The 16,175-nt window shown below is 41.2% G+C and overlaps 1 protein-coding gene across 2 annotated transcripts in view; it reads right to left on the bottom strand.

Moving 5' to 3' along the window:
• The window catches only part of SYNPO2L (synaptopodin 2 like), a 61,003-nt gene that overhangs the window by 28,744 nt on the left and 16,084 nt on the right, over positions 1-16,175 (bottom strand). The window contains exons 2-3 of one of the 2 annotated variants that reach the window (XM_069980607.1): positions 15,940-16,091; positions 2,382-3,073 (exon numbers count right to left, since the gene is read on the bottom strand). In XM_069980607.1, coding sequence (XP_069836708.1) covers positions 2,382-3,073; positions 15,940-16,091 — 844 coding nt within the window. Of the gene's footprint in view, positions 1-2,381; positions 3,074-5,318; positions 5,380-15,939; positions 16,092-16,175 lie in introns of those variants that run through there. The other variant, XM_069980608.1, reaches the window with a different exon arrangement.

Genomic DNA, 16,175 nt, shown 5'->3' with positions numbered 1-16,175 from the left:
TACAGACCTGTCAGTGGCTACACAGTGGTAAAATGAAGCCCCTAGCTAAATAGAGCTTCTCATTAGGAGTCTGGGCATTCAAAGCTCACATTCACTGTCTTCAAGCCAGTCAGGCAAAGAAGAGTAGATGTATACAAACAGGCACAGAGGCAGTGAATTAGAAGAGATGCTCTAGGAAAGCCTGGGCTCTTGCATTTCTGGGGAACACCCCCTGGGCACTTAATGGTGCGTTTACACAGACAGATTTATCTGACAGATCTTTGAAGCCAAAGCCAGGAACAGACTATAAACAGGGATCAGGTCATAAAGGAAAGACTGGGATCTATCCTCTTTTTAAATCCATTCCTGGCTTTGGCTTCCAAAATCTGTCAGATAAATCTTTCTGTGTAAACGCACCCTAAGTCTGGTTAACATATTAAGGGTGCCTTCACACATACTTGCTCCGAGTTTCTGCTACGAGACGAGGTCCTGGAAGGCCCCTACCACTATATACAAGCAGTGGTCTGAAAGACCGCTGCGTGTATGTAATGCAGCCGCCCCCTTAACCCCTTCAGCTCCCGCACCTGTCTCCATACATTACCTGGCTCTGGCTGCACGGGTCCCTGCGTCTTGCTCTGCCGCCCAGCCAATCAGTGTGTTGCCCAGCCGCAGCCACTGATTGGCTGGGCGGCAGAGCAGGACCCCGGGACCCCGTGCAGCCAGAGCCAGGTAATGTATGGAGACAGCGGTGCGAGACCGGTGCGGGAGCCGAAGGGGTTAAGGGGGTGGCTGCATTACATACACGCAGCGGTCTTTCAGACCACTGCTTGTATGTAGTGATAGGGGCCTTCCAGGACCTCGGCTCGTAGCAGAAACTCGCTGTGAGTTTTTTGCTGCGAGTCGCTATGTGTGAAGGCACTCTAACAAAAAGACATACCATAGTGCTGAAAAAGGACTATAGAGATATAAAAAAATGCCTGTATTTTAAATAACAACCTCTGTTTAACCGTGGGCTTATTTTAGCTGCCAGGTCCCTTAATATGGGCCTATGTGTTAAACAATTTCCCATAAATCAATGGTACAAGCTTCAAGACATCAGGTTACAACCCCCCATAGAAGTCTATGGATGAGATGGGAAGGAGAAAACCGAAGGAGAATAGCTGCTATGATATCTTCAGTGCACAACCCATAGAGGATATCCTGCTCATCCTCTACTCACACACAGCACTGTAGCAGGACAGTAATACATTAGTTAGATCATTTAGCAGCATCTGTTTGTCTTTGTCCCTCTTTTTCTGCCTCAGGTCCCTCCTCATACTTTCCCCTTCCTTCTGCAAAGACTTCTGTAGGCAACTGTAACCTGATCTCTCAGTAAAGTTAAAAATCTGTCTTGTCTCTGCTGTACAGATTTTATCGGTGAATTCGGAGTGGACAATTAAGGATGCAGGGGGGGGGGTAGGCACAAAAAAGTCTAAAAAGTGAAGAAAGAGGCATATATGTTAATAATATGTAAAGGTTCTTTGCTTATACTATTAAGTTCAAACATTTGTTGGGTAAAAATATAAGTGATGGAAAAGTCAAAATATAAGTATCCTCAGAACAAAATATATTTAGGCTATGTTCACACTACGTAAGAGACCGGCCGTTCCGTGACACCGGCCGGATGATTTTTCCGGCCGCAGAGCTCTGAAGCGGGCGCATCAGTGCGCGCCCGCATCAGAGCTTCCCATGGCTTCCCATGCTTCACTGTGTGAACTGACAGGGCTTTCTGCGGCCAGAATTTACGGAATTCTGGCCGCAGAAAACTGACATGTCAGTTATTTGCGGCCCCATATGGGATCCCGGCCGGAGCGTATACGATGTGTATACGCTCCGGCCGGGATCCCATTGAAAGTAAGGCATTGTTCCACCGAGCCAAAAGTACTTTTACGTAGTGTGAACATAGCCTTATTAATCTATATGGAACTTTTAGATCCTTTATCTATTCTAATATAATGTTACTCTTTTGACAGAAAACTAAAACAGCTGTAAGGGTAATTTGACTGTGGCGAATCTCGTAATCATGGGTGTGTTTCACAAGTTTTGTGTCAGTAGCAGACACTCAGGAAAGTATGAAATACTTACAGCAATACTATACGGCTGAAAGGATTATCCGACTTATGTTTAGACTGCTGCTGAATTCTAATATAGTCTTACAAATAAAGTAAAAATAGAGAAACCACAAGGGCTAGATCATGTTATCTATTAGCTAAGAAACGGATATAAACCCATGTACTGGGGATTTCACTAGCAACTCAGTATATTAGAACACATAGCACCTTGATAACCTTGTAGTTAGTAGTAACTCTTGTAATGGCATCAAGTAGATTTATTTTAGGAGACAGATCTGAATTAGTACTTACTTGCTTCTTTGGCTTTATCCAAGTAGGTTGTTGTCAGGTCTTCATCTACAGGGTGTTCCACTGGTCCTATCATTGGGATAAGATGTCTCTCAGCTCGGATGCTTTTTGTGGCATGGGGCAGGAGCATAGATTCAGGTGAGGGTGACGTGACATTAGATATCTTCTCTGGCTCCTCTGTTGGCAGGAAGCCCTCCACATCTGAGAAGGGGGTTTCAGCCCTGCTGGCATCGGGCTGGTATACTATTTCCCTTTTGGCTACTCCACTTGTTGACTGTAAGACTCCTTCAGCAGCACCACCAGGACCACTTTCATAACCACTCATCTCAGATAGAGATTGTTGTTCGTTTTCAGTTTTACCACTGCTCCCAGGTGGAGATCTTGGACTCTTCTTACGTGCTCTACGGTGTTTTTCTGGAGCTACCTGTGGCTGGTTAGGTTGCTGTTGGGCACTCTGGAGATGCCCAGGAGATGCTTGGATGTCTGCGTCACTATCTGTTTCCCCGTAGTATGCCTCACTATCTGGAGGAGAGGTAATGCTCTCTAAGTGCAACAATCGAGGTTGACCAGATGTTGTGGAGATGGATTGTGTTGCAGCCCAATAGCTGGGGGGGTCCGGGCTTCTAATGGAGTTTGGGCTGCTAGGTGAGGGAAACACTTTCTGGGTCCGAGGTGTCTGAGCTCCAGCTGCTGTCCTGTATGGGATGAAGAACAGAGTCACATTACATCCAGTCAGCTCTTAGCTGGGAGGAGTGCACAGTAGAGGCGATTGCTCCAGTGGCATGAACTAGCTCCAGAACACAAGAGATACACAGAGTCCTGGAGTTCTTTTCATTGCCAAGAGTACATTCTAATGGGGATGACCTATAACTTTAGAAAAAGCTGTAGATCTTTAACTGTCACAGAACAAAGTTAAAAAAAGAGAAAAATCCAGAGATAAATAAGAATTCTCAGGTATTACAGTCAATCACTGTCATTGATGCATTGAGTCTGGATTAGTCAACTTACATTTCTATTAATTTTAAAGTAATTAAATACTATTGATATCTCAATCAGAAACCATGAAACATAACTAATATTATATAACGCCACTTCTAAAGATTAAGACTTCCTTCCATATAACACCAATGTCTAAACCAAGTTATACTGAAAACATTGCTATTTTATAAATCAAGATATCTAATCTATACGCTGAACATTATGACCAAGATCTATCAATCTGTCTGAGAAAAAAAAATAGATTTTTCCAAAGCAACCAATCATAAAGCAGCTTCCATTTCTCAGATAATGTGGGTAAGATGAAAGCTGGGCTATGATTGGTTGCTTTAAAAAATTATTTTTATGTTACTATGGGTAATGGTTACCATTATCATAGCATATGGAACTAGCTCTACGTGCACCATAATTGGCTAGCGTTCTGATATAATGAGAGATAGCCATCATACTACCGAATAAAGATATTCTTAATAATTGACATCTGATGTAGTGTGGAATTCTGCAATGGGATATTTCTAATTTTTACTGATTTATTCATCTGCAGGCACTTTCCCTGAGTCATAAACTACTTAAGACTCTTCACATTTTCATGTGTCATTTTCTTTTACAGACAGGCATCTCTGCTGGTTAAAAATAAGTTTTACTTCATGCTCGCATTGTAGCGCCCTCATGTTATGGCTATAAGGTATACTTAAACTCTACAAGGCGACTTCTCTGTACTGCTGGAGAAAGATCACCACCTACTGGAGCAATCATATTACCACATCTAGGGCAATACTGAAAAGAGTCCCATGAAATAAAAAAAAAGAGGAAGTGGGAGAAAATAATAAACAAAAAACATTTTTACCCATCCCCATCCTACCGTAGCACCGCTCCCAGGTCCCGCTAGTGGCTGCCGGCTGTCATTTTCGAGTGGAATTCCAGTATGTCATGTACCCGGCTCTTCCAGCTGCAACGTCACTGCCCGGCTGAGCGATTGCCCACTCAGCCAGTCAGTGACTGGAGTGGTGTCCCGCCCCAGTCACTGATTGGATGAATGGGCAATTGATCAACCGGGTACATGACATTGCAGCTGGGAGAGCTACAGGTGGCCAGCGACTGTCAACGGGAGCAAACGAGCAGCACTACGGGGCATGGGGATGGGTAAAACTACTTTGTTTATTATTTCAAAGCACCCCTCTGCCTTCCTCCCTTTTTTACATTTAATGAGACTTCTTCCTTAAAGAAACTTTACATCAATATAAAATAATTATAGATACTATTTTATAAACACATTATCCCTTTAAAGCGACTCTGTACCCACAATCTGACCCCCCAAACCCCTTGTACCTTCGGATAGCTGCTTTTAATCCAAGATCTGTCCTGGAGTCTGTTCAGCAGGTGATGCGGTTATTGTCCTAAAAAACAACTTTTAAACTTGCAGCCCCATGCCCATCGGGTGTCTTAGAATATCTGTGCCCTAGCTTTGCACCACCCCTCCGTCCCTCCTCCCCACCCTCTTCATCATTAGGAATGCCACTGAAACATTTTCTCTTGTCTGAACATTGCACAGGTGCCTTAACGATCCAGCCCATGTGCCGGGCTGCCACAGGTGGGCAATAGGAGACAATCAGCCTGGAGCATTCCTAATGATGAGGGGGGCAGGAAGGAGAAACAGAGAGGGTGTGCCAGCCTAATGCATACACAATCTAGGCCACGTCCGTTGGGCACGGGGCTGCAAGTTTAAAAGTTGTTTTTTAGGACAATAACTGCATCACCTGCCAAACGGACCCCAGGACAGATCTTGGATTAAAAGCAGCTATCCGAAGGTACAAGCGGTTTGGGGGGGTCAGATTGTGGGTACAGATTTGCTTTAACCTCTCCCTTAAAGGAAAGGTCCCAAAGAAATGAAAAAAGGAAGGAAGTCAGAGGTATGTGGAAAAATAATAAACAAAGTAAACTTACCTGTCCCCATGCCTCCATAGTGCCACTCCCGCATCCTGCTGATGGCCACTGGATGTCATTTTCGTCTGGAATTCGGGTACGTCACGGCTGACACAGACAAATTTTAATTTTTGCATCTATTTTTTTTCTCCTCTTCTTCTAAGCGCCATTGTGCTTTTGTTTTTTCATCTACAGAGCTGATGATGGTCATTAATGATGACGGATGCTTTACATGTACAATGTGAGTCTAGCTTACAGCTTGACTCAGGCTGGGTTCACACTACGTATATTTGAGGCTGTATTTTTGAGGCTGTATAGCAACCAAAACAAGGAGTGGATTGAAAACACAGAAAGGCTATGTTCACATAATGTTGTAATTGAGTGGATGGCCGTCATTTAATGGTAAATATGTGCTGTTATTTTAAAACAACAGCTGTTGTATTGAAATAATGGCAGTTATTTACCGTTATATGGCGGCCATTCACTCAATTACAACATTGTGTGGACAGAGCCTTTCTGTGTTTTCAATCCACTCCTGGTTTTGGTTGCTATGAGGACCTGACATGAGGACCAAATACAGCCTCAAATATACATAGTGTGAACCCAGCTTCATGGTGCTTTACTGTGTGTGTACTGGCATCATGGTGCACCAAGGCCTAGGTATGTCGTGAAGGGTTTAAAGACCAACCTTAAAGGGGTATTCCCTTTTAGAGCAGAGCTGTGGTCAGTGACTTTGACCTATTAACTATGTAAGGGAAAGTGCGGCATATCAGGAGAAGGCTATATGTATCTGCAAAAATATTTAACCTGACAAGCTCAACAAGTGTAACTATATTAGTTGAGATGGGACTACTGCTTTAAGGACCCAAAGAAGTTGAATAAGGATGTTTCTTGCATTGCAAGAACCATCACTTTTCTTCATTTTTTGGGTACATATATTTTATGAATTATCTTTTAGTTAATATTATTTTCAAAATATTCCATGATTGTTTTTTTTCACCGTTTATCATGTCATAAAAATACCAAAATTGTATTGACAATAACAAAAATGTGACAGTACCAGATGCATAGGTCTATTTTTTATTTTAGAACTTCTGCCCAGCGAAAACATAACTGAGAAAAAAGTAATATTTGTTATTGTAAGGGAGATTTTTTTTTTTATAACTACTTTGATTTATTTTGGTAGACAATGGGAAAAACTGCAAATCTGCCAGTTTTTTTCTTTTTTTTTAGTTTATTTTTTAGTTAGCACTAGTTTTCAAATATAACTATACCAGAAGGTATAGAAAGAGGAACAGAAGTAGCAGATGCATTTGGATTTTGTTGCCTGAGGAGGCCCTTATTTCACACACCAAGCAGTCATAAAATTAATTCCATCCTAACATTTGCCATACATCCCTGGATAGTTCAGTGGATATGCAGTTGGCTGGAGTATAGGTATCAAAGGGTCTTTGTTAACAGAGTCTATTCTGAGCAGAGACTGGGTTCAAATCGTGGCCACAGAGGCCTATTCTGGGTCCTGTTCTTTGTAATACTTTGTAATTGACATATGAGAAGGTCTGGTAGGTAATTTCTGTCCGTTTACCAATGACAGTTCTTGGAAGTGCCTATAATATGGAAAATTATTTAGCTTTACTAAACAAGTGGTCAGAACAATGGAAACTACAGTTCAATGTTTCCAAATGTAAAATAATGCACTTGGGGAAAAGGAATCCTCTGTTCGAGTATCATATCGGCAGTTCTGTGTTAGCAAAGACTTCAGAAGAGAAGGATTTAGGGGTAGTTACTTTATTTGAGGAAGGGAGATATCTCTCTCAAAACACGTCATTGTGTAAGCTACTTTATATGTTTATTATACCTAGTAAACCATATCTGCTTTTTAACACATCTATTAAAATTTTCTGGTAGCTTATGTGGCAGCGTTGACACTTGGAAGTATCTTTTTATCTCATTGTTTACTTGCATTATGTTAAGATGGCAGAAAATATAGTGCAGATATATTATTCTTTATGTGACAGTTTTTTGGTATATAGAAGCTGCACATTTTTGCGCAAAGGCCATTTTGCATATAAATATATGCTGTTCACAAAAGTGGATGGGGCCTATCAGGAGAGACATGGCCTCTCATGTCTCAACACATTTACTATAATTATAATTTACCAGAAAATTGGTGTCAATCATAGCAAAAGTGAGGTAGGTGAGTGCCCTGTAACAGATTTTTCATTATGACTAGGGATGGTCCGAACCGAGTTTGGTTCAGATTCGTACGAACCCGAACTCTCGGTAACGATTCCCGCTGTCTGCCCTGTCCTGCCATAGCCATAGGCTGTATCACAGTTTTCCAGGCGGTCCACCCGCTGTATCCACCCGCTCCATGGAGCGGGCAGACAGCGGGAATCTGATACCGAGCGTTCGGGTTCGTACAAACCCGAACTTTGGCAGGTTCGGACCGTCCCTAATTATGACCTTAGAGACTAAGGTTACAGGTTCTGAAGAGTGAGGCTGCATTCACACGTTGCGTGTTCCACATGTAACATGGATGTGGAATGCCTGTAACAGACTTTTCCCCTGCCCGGGCAGCATCTGTGATAAGATGCTGGGAGTGGGGGAACTGTACAGATATGTAATGAGAGAAGTCCGTTACAGGCATTCCATGGCTGTGTTCTGTGCGCAACACGGAATGTGTGAATGCAGTCTGTGAATGCCACACTACAGAAATTATGATGAATTTAGTTAGTTATTGACCTCATGACTAGGAATTAAAGATGAGCAAAGTGTGCTTTGTTACGAATCGTTCAAAGCTGCCTGCTCGGCTTTTGAATCCTGACGTCTGGGCTGTCCGTGGAGAAGGTGCGGGAAGCCTGAAGACCACCTGGAAAGCATGAATATAGCCTATGGATACTGGATACTACTACTACACAAAAGGTTGCTGATCTATAGTTCCTTGTTTTCTTTAACAAAAGAAGGCTAAATATTTGTTCAGTATACATCCATCACTGTATGTCAGGCTATAATCAAAAATGATGCCAGGAAAATAATTATGATAACATAAATTCCTGCCTGTGGACATCAGCAGAGATGTTTCCGCAGGTATCAGTTGCCAGTAGCAAAGCACTGGTTCCAGTCAGCTGTTAGAAAGACATTACCATTCAGCAAACAAGCAGCCTGTATGTGAGCTGTCAAGAGAAGCAGTTAATACCATGTGAAATCAATAGTTCACTGCTGGGGTGATGCTATTTCACCCCAACAGGTGGACAGAGAGTCTTTCATGCTGAGATTAAGTAAGGTGGGTGAGGGGATTGCTATTTTCAGACATGTAAAGCTGTTGACTTTGCTGCTATAATAAACTATTATGTCTCCTGCCTGTTCTCTAAGCAGCTGAATGCTACATAAAAGAAGCTTTACAGGTCAGATTTCAGCCATTTACTAATTTGTGCCACTTTGCAAACACCATTATAAGTAGTCAATTACACGGTTGTCAATGAATAATAAGCATCATAGGTATTCTTTTCATGATATTGTATGTATGATCACTATGATGACATTAGTATCACCAACAGTTTGATGTATTACCATAGTATTATATTATAATACCATGTATTACCATATAATAATGTAAGATGCCTGGAAGCCTCAATTATATTAAATCTAATAGGAAAAGAGATAGTCTTGTTTGGTGTGTTTACACAGACAGATTTATCTGACAGATTTTTGAAGCTAAAATTTGAAAAGAGGAGAAATCTCAGTCTTTCCTTTATGATCTGTTCTCTGTTTATCGTCTGTTCCTGGCTTTGGCTTCAATAATTTGTCAGTGTAAACACAGCATTAGTGGTCTAAATGCCCCCAAATGGTACCTGGTCATAACGATATCATCAAAAAAAAAATTATGACCTGTCAGATTCCCTGAAATCGAGTATCCCACAAAGTATACTAAATACATGTATTTCTCATTCTTTTTTTGTATTCTACATCGTGCCATTACTGTATATTACTATATTAAAGGGGTAGTCCACCAAAAAAATTTTTCTTTCAAATCAACTGGTGCCATAAAGTGCCAGAGATTTGTAATTCACTTCTATTAAAAAATCTTAAGTCTTCCAGTACTTATCAGCTGCTGTGTGTCCAGCAGGAAGTGGTGTTTTCTTTCCTGTCTGACCCAGTGCTCTTTGTTGCCTCCTCTGTCCATGTCAGGAACTGTCCAAAGCAGCAGCAAATCCCCATAAAACACCTCCCCTGCTCTCCAGACTGGAAATAATACAACTTCCTGTTGGGCATACAGCAGCTGATAAGTACTGGAAGACTTAAGATTTTTTAATAGAAGTGAATTACAAATCTCTGGCACTTTATGGCACCAGTTGATTTGAAAGAAAAAAATTTTGGGTGGACTACCCCTTTAAAGACTGGTTTTTGCCATTCCCCTTTCCAATACATGTCAATATAAGACCTGTACAGCCAATACTGATCAGACACTGTTGTCAAACACCCAGTTGTCAATTTAGTTATTCATTTTTAACCCCTTCCCTACCAGGTTAATTTAGATTTTTCTGTTACCTTTTGTTTCTGTCTCACTTTCTAAAACCCATAAGGTTTTTATTTTACTACTGTTGTATGAGGGTTTATTTATTGCAGTTGTAATTTTTATTGGCATCCTTTATTTTACCATAAATTATATTGTGAAAAACTGGTAAAAGAAAATGCAATTAAGCTAATTTTTGGGACAATCATTTTTCCATGAAGTAGAAAAACTAAATCCTATAGGTCAGTATGATTACAGTGATAGGAAATTTAAATATTTTGTTTTGTTTTACTTTTACATAATAAAAAAAAAAAAACTTATACCAAAAAAAATATCTATACCATTATGCACTACTCTATTTTTTTATTTTTTTCATCTTGAAGGAACAAGGTTAAAACCCCAATAATCCCAATTCCAAAAAGGTTGGGTTGCTGTGTAAAATGGAAATAAAAACACAATTTGGTGATTTGAAAATGTCATAGACATGGTTTTTTTTATTAACAATAGAAATTGGGACACTTTTCAGATGTTGAGAGTGAGACATTTTACCATGTCATAAAAAATGAACCCATTTAAAACTTGATAGTAGTGTATCTCAAAGAAGTTGGGATGGGACAACAAAAGGCTGGAAAAGTAAGTGGTAGTAATAGAAAACAGCTGGAAGAGCTATTTACAACTGAATTACATGCCTGGCCATAAAAAGAGCAGTTAGAAAGGCAATGCTTTAGAGGAAAAGATGGGCAGAGGTTCACCAATCTGTAAAAGACTACGTCTAAAACTACGTCTGGAACAATTTTAGAAAACTGTTTCTCAAATTGTGAACCTTACATATCCCACCATCCACAGTACATATCATCAAAAGATTGATGCTACGTTTACACGGAGCGATAATTCGCCCAATTGTTTAACGATTTTGAAGCAACGATTTGGTTTTTATAACGATCAGCATTTAGACGAATAAATTGATAGAAAAATCGTTATAAAATTTGAAAGAAAAATCGTTATTGCGATCGTTTTTAAGATCGATTAAGCCCATCTTTTACATAGGGTAAATTGGTAAAAGACTGTTTACACGAAGCGATCTGCGAATTTTCAGCGAACGCCGAACGACGATTTGAGAACATGTTGAAAGATCAAAATGAACGATTTCTTGCTGGTCGCTTGATCGCTTGCTGTGTTTACACGGTACGATTATCGCTCAAATGCAATCGTTATTGTGAAAATTCAAATGATAATCCTTCTGTGTAAACGCAGTCTTAGAAAATCTGGAGCAATTCATGTGTGCATGGGACAAAGCAATAGTCAACATTCAGCAAAAAAGAAAAAAGGAAATAAGATACAGCTCACCGATACTCCTAGAGTCAGCAGCGACAGATAAGGTGCAGGGTAGGGTGCTCGAACTTCAGGGCGTTAGCCAGGCGCCGTACGCTTGATATTCAGCAATAGGAGAAGGGGGAGTTGGAAGTCGGCACTCCTGGACGTAGCAAGTTAAAATATAACTTTTATTCGTGCATTCAGGTCCTGTTATGCCCACCATGGGATTTTAATGCACGAATAAAAGTTATATTTTAACTTGCTACGTCCAGGAGTGCCGACTTCCAACTCCCCCTTCTCCTATTGCTGAATAGTCAACATTGTATGCTTGTGTATGAATGGGTCCTTAGGCCCAATTACAAACAGGTGTGATTCTGTACTGGGTATCACTATATGCGCTCAGGAACACTTCCAGAAATCGTTGTGTCTGAACACAGTGACAAATGCAAAGTCAAAGTTGTATCATGCAAGGAAGTCATATGTTGACACAACCTAGAAATGTCGCCATCTTCTCTTAGCCAAAGCTCATTTAAAATCGGCTGAGGCAAAATGTCAAACTGTTCTGTGATCACATGAATCCAAACTGGGGAAAAAAATGTGGGCACTGTGTCAAAAGCCTGCATCTCTCATAGTATGGGGTTGCTTTGGATCCTATAAAGGCAGTATATCAAGGTTTTAGAACATATGCTCCCATCAAAACAACATCTCTTTAAGGAAAGGTCTTGAATATTTCAGACAATGCTAAAACTCATACTGCATCCATCACAACAGTCCACACCTTCTACCAATAGAAAACATTCCAACAAAGAAGACCCATTACTGATGAGACCTTGAATCTACATTAGACGAATCTAACCTGCTGATAGCCCCCTATTGCGCACAGGGGCGCCAAAGAGGAAGGTATGTCTCTTACCATCCTCCCCAGTACCATTCCTGTGCTGCTAATGATAATTAATGGAGTGGGTGGGCCGGCTTGGCGCTATGGGGGCAGGGCAGTGTGCCTGACGGCACCTAGCTACTAACAGCACAGGAACAGCGCCAAGGATGAAGGTAAGACACATACCTTCCTCCTCTGCTAATAGTTCTCCTTTAAGACAAGGATGCTACACAATGGTACACATTGCCCTGTCCTAATGCTTTGAGATGCAGTGCTGCCATTAAAATGTAAAGGAGTATGGTAAAATGTCTCACTTCCACATCCAATATGTGTTCTACTGTGAAAAGATTATGGGTCTATGCATTTTGTTTATCACTGCATTGTGTTTTTATTTACATTAATTTATATTTTACATTGCTTCTCGACTTTTTCAGAACTGCTCATTTTTGTGCAGTGATGTCTATTTTATTAGTACCATTTTGGAGTTGATTTGGATTTTTGACTGCCATATTTCATATTTCTGGTATCTTATGGTACCCAAAAAATGATTATGGTATTTTGGTGTTTCCTTTAGTTAACACGCTCACCATGCAGGATCAATACAATTACATAGAGCAAATTATTCAACAGTGTCTAAAATAATTAATTTTATTGATTTTTTTTTTTACTTTTATTTTGGGAAAATGGGAAAGGGAGTTACTTAAATATTTACTGGAAGGGTAGGTTCGTTCTAGCAGATCTGTTACAGTAGCCACAGAGCCTTTAGAAGCCCTCAGGCTGTTGTGATGATCAGCACTCTATGACTGCATAGGGGAGGGCAGTCCGATCAGAACCCCAACAGGTGAGACACCTTTCAAATGACTGACTAGCTGCCACAATCACTATTCATTACAGTGTCTAGACCAGGCATGTCAAACTCTGGCCCGCTGCACATTATTTTTGCCATATAGTAGCCAACCCCCTACCCAAAGAGGGGGCTGGACTTACCTCCCCTGGCTCCCGCACTGCGGCTCTTCCATCTGCAGGATGCACCTGGCACAGAAAGTGTATATGATGATGTCACCACGCTGCCTTTGCCAGGACACAATATGACTATGTCTTCTATTTATTAGAAGACGTGTTGTGTCCCAGCACAGGCAGCGTGGTGACATACACTTCCCGCGCCCGGTGCATCCTGCAGACGGAGGAGCCGCAGCGCGGGAGCCAGGAGAGGTAAGTCCAGCCATCTCCTGGGGTAGAGGGTTGGCTACTATATGGCACACTAATTACTAATGTGGGAATTGGCTACTATATGAGACACTATTCTGGGGGCTGGCTATGATATGAGACAAAATTGTGGGGGCTGGCTACTACTGTATGTGGGACAATAATCACTAATTTGGGGACCAGATACTTTATGGGACATTACTGCGGGGGGGGGCTGGCTACTATATAGGACACTGTTGTGGGAGGTGGTTACTTTATGTGGCACCATTACTGTGTGAGGCACTATATGGACCACCATTCGGGGGAGGGCTTACTTCTATATTGTGGATGCTACTATGTGCGACACTATTGTGGGGTGACGCTGGGCGACTCACAACGCTCTGAAAGTGCCTGGAACGCCACATGCCACTTTGAAAGTGACAGAAATGCTGCCTGCACCATTCAATAAATATCAATAAATATCAACAAATATCAATATCAATATCAATAAATATCAATAAATATCAACAAATATCAACAAATATCAATATTTGGCCCGCGACAAAGTTTTTAAATTTTGGCCCACTGTGTATTTGAGTTTGACACATGGAGGTTTTTTTTGGAAAACTGTCAGTGCAATTTTTTAGCCAAAGCCAGGAGAGGATCTGGCTGGTAGGAGACATATAAGTGCTTCCTTTATTTTACCCCTTTACTTTGAATACACTTTTGGTTTGGGCTCAAAAACTACAATTGCAGTTTTCAAAAAACTGCCATGTGTGATTCCAGCATAAGAAAGGCACAGATACAACAATAAACACTGTTTCTAATAATGTTGTGTCCTAACTTTTCCTTACCTAAAGGTTCAGTCACATTTCCTTACTCCCTTGTGTATTGTCCTGATCATACGGGGGAGATTATCAAAACAGTCTTCTTTGTTGCCCACAGCAACCAATCGGAGCTTAGTAGAGATGAGCAAACCTCAAGCATGCTCGAGTCGATCCGAACCCGAACTTTCGGCATTTGATTAGCGGTGGCTGCTGAACTTGGATAAAGCCCTAAGGCTATGTGGAAATCGTGGATATAGTCATTGGCTGTCTCCATGTTTTCCAGACAACCTTAGAGCTTTATCCAAGTTCAGCAGCCACCGCTAATCAAATACCGAACGTTCGGGTTCGGATCGACTCGAACCCGAACCAGGTTCGCTCATCTCTAGAGCTTAGCTTTTATTTGTTAAACTAGCCCAAACCGTGAGCTCTGATTGGTTGCCATGGGCAACACATTTTTTTCTTTGAGTTTTAAAGGGGTACTCTGGCCAAAATCTTTCAAGATTTCAGAAAGTTTCAGAAAGTTATATTTGTAATTTACTTTTATTTAAAAATCTCAAGTCTTCCCATACTTATTAGCTGCTGTACTGTATTCCAGTCTGACAGTGTTCTCTGCTGACATCTCTTTCCGAAACAGGAACTGTCCAGAGGAGTAGCAAATTCCCATAGAAAACCTAACCTTTAATTATCTTTCCCATGGTGTTTTAAACACAAAGTGAGAGTACCTGACTAATTGATAGAAAATTGATAGAAAAACTAGAAATTACTACTCAGAGGATGGTGCAAAATTATGTTTATTACGTGCACAAAGAGTATATAGAAGTATTACAAATCTGTACAGTAGAGGGTATACTTTAGGTAAGAAAGTAGGCTAAGGTTCTGTCGGGAAGGTAGCCCTGCAAGTCCCTGCCTTGCATACATGAAAACCACCGGGTCAGGCGTCCCTTAGCCAGACGGAAGATACCCCTACACTAGAAAACCGTCATCAGGCTGTCAAGATAAGTTGCAGTCAGGTACTGGTGTTAGGGGAATGCAGAATTGACGTCTGGTGAGTTAGAACGAATCAGAACGTGCATAGAAAGGAGGACATATAGTCTAAACGAACTATTTTGGAGAGACAGTTTATCAGGGTTGTTCCACTTCCATTGGGTTTCCCCTGGTGTGCATAGGTGCATCAGGGAATATTGTGGAAATAGTATGTATGTTGTTCTCAAATGAAGGTCTGTAGTATCTCTATCTATCTGCTAGATAATACAATTAAAGGTCTTGTAGAAGCACCACTATGGTAGGTAGCATCGCTCTTATTGGATAATCAAGTTAAGCCTTAGGTGGTCAGCACTCTAGGTACAAAGTGCTGACTGATGGTTATGAGTGAAAATTGCAGCCACGGTATATGTATGCCAATGGGTAAGACAGGTAATGGATTCTAGAGCTTGGAGATGCAGTGCAGGTTCATTTAATCAGTGCACAGGTGCAGGCTACAGCCTTTCACTGATGATGTCCAGGGAAGTGTTGATTGTAGGGATATGGGTAACTGGATGGGGGTGGGTGTCCCCTGTCTAAATAAGAGTGGAGGAGTCCAGTGGAGAATGATGCTCAGATGAGACGTCCTCCTGGGGCACGAAGAGGCGGACCTTGCGTCCCAGGAGGACGTCTCATCTCTGAACATCATTCTTCACTGGACTCCTCCACTACTATTTAGACAGGGAACTCCTACCCCCATCCAGTTGCCCATATTCCTACAATCAACACTTCCCTGGACGTCATCAGTTAAAAGCTGTAGCCTGCACCTGTGCGCTGCTAATAGGAACCTGCACTGCATCTTTTACACTATCCTCTGAGTCTACCACAGTAGTAATTTATTATTTTTCCATTGTGTTTTATGTGTCACAGATAAATATACTTATTTGTTTTTTATCTACTTACCTTTTGACACGAAGGTGGAGACTGCCTCCTGATGAGTCTATCATCTGCATTGCTTCTGCATGTGATAATCCAACGCATGATTTACCATTGATCCCAATCAGCTCATCATTCTCCCGCAGCCCCCCACGACATGCCTTGCTGCGCTTACGTACCTGGAAGAAACAAATATGGAGGAAAATATAATTATGAAGTTTAAATAAAAATGTTCATCCGAAGAAAAAAAACATTTTCATAAA

The sequence above is a fragment of the Dendropsophus ebraccatus genome, chromosome 8 (assembly GCF_027789765.1).
Source record: "Dendropsophus ebraccatus isolate aDenEbr1 chromosome 8, aDenEbr1.pat, whole genome shotgun sequence".
Lineage (NCBI taxonomy): Eukaryota > Metazoa > Chordata > Amphibia > Anura > Hylidae > Dendropsophus > Dendropsophus ebraccatus.
This window is presented reverse-complemented; position numbering and strand designations above follow the sequence as displayed.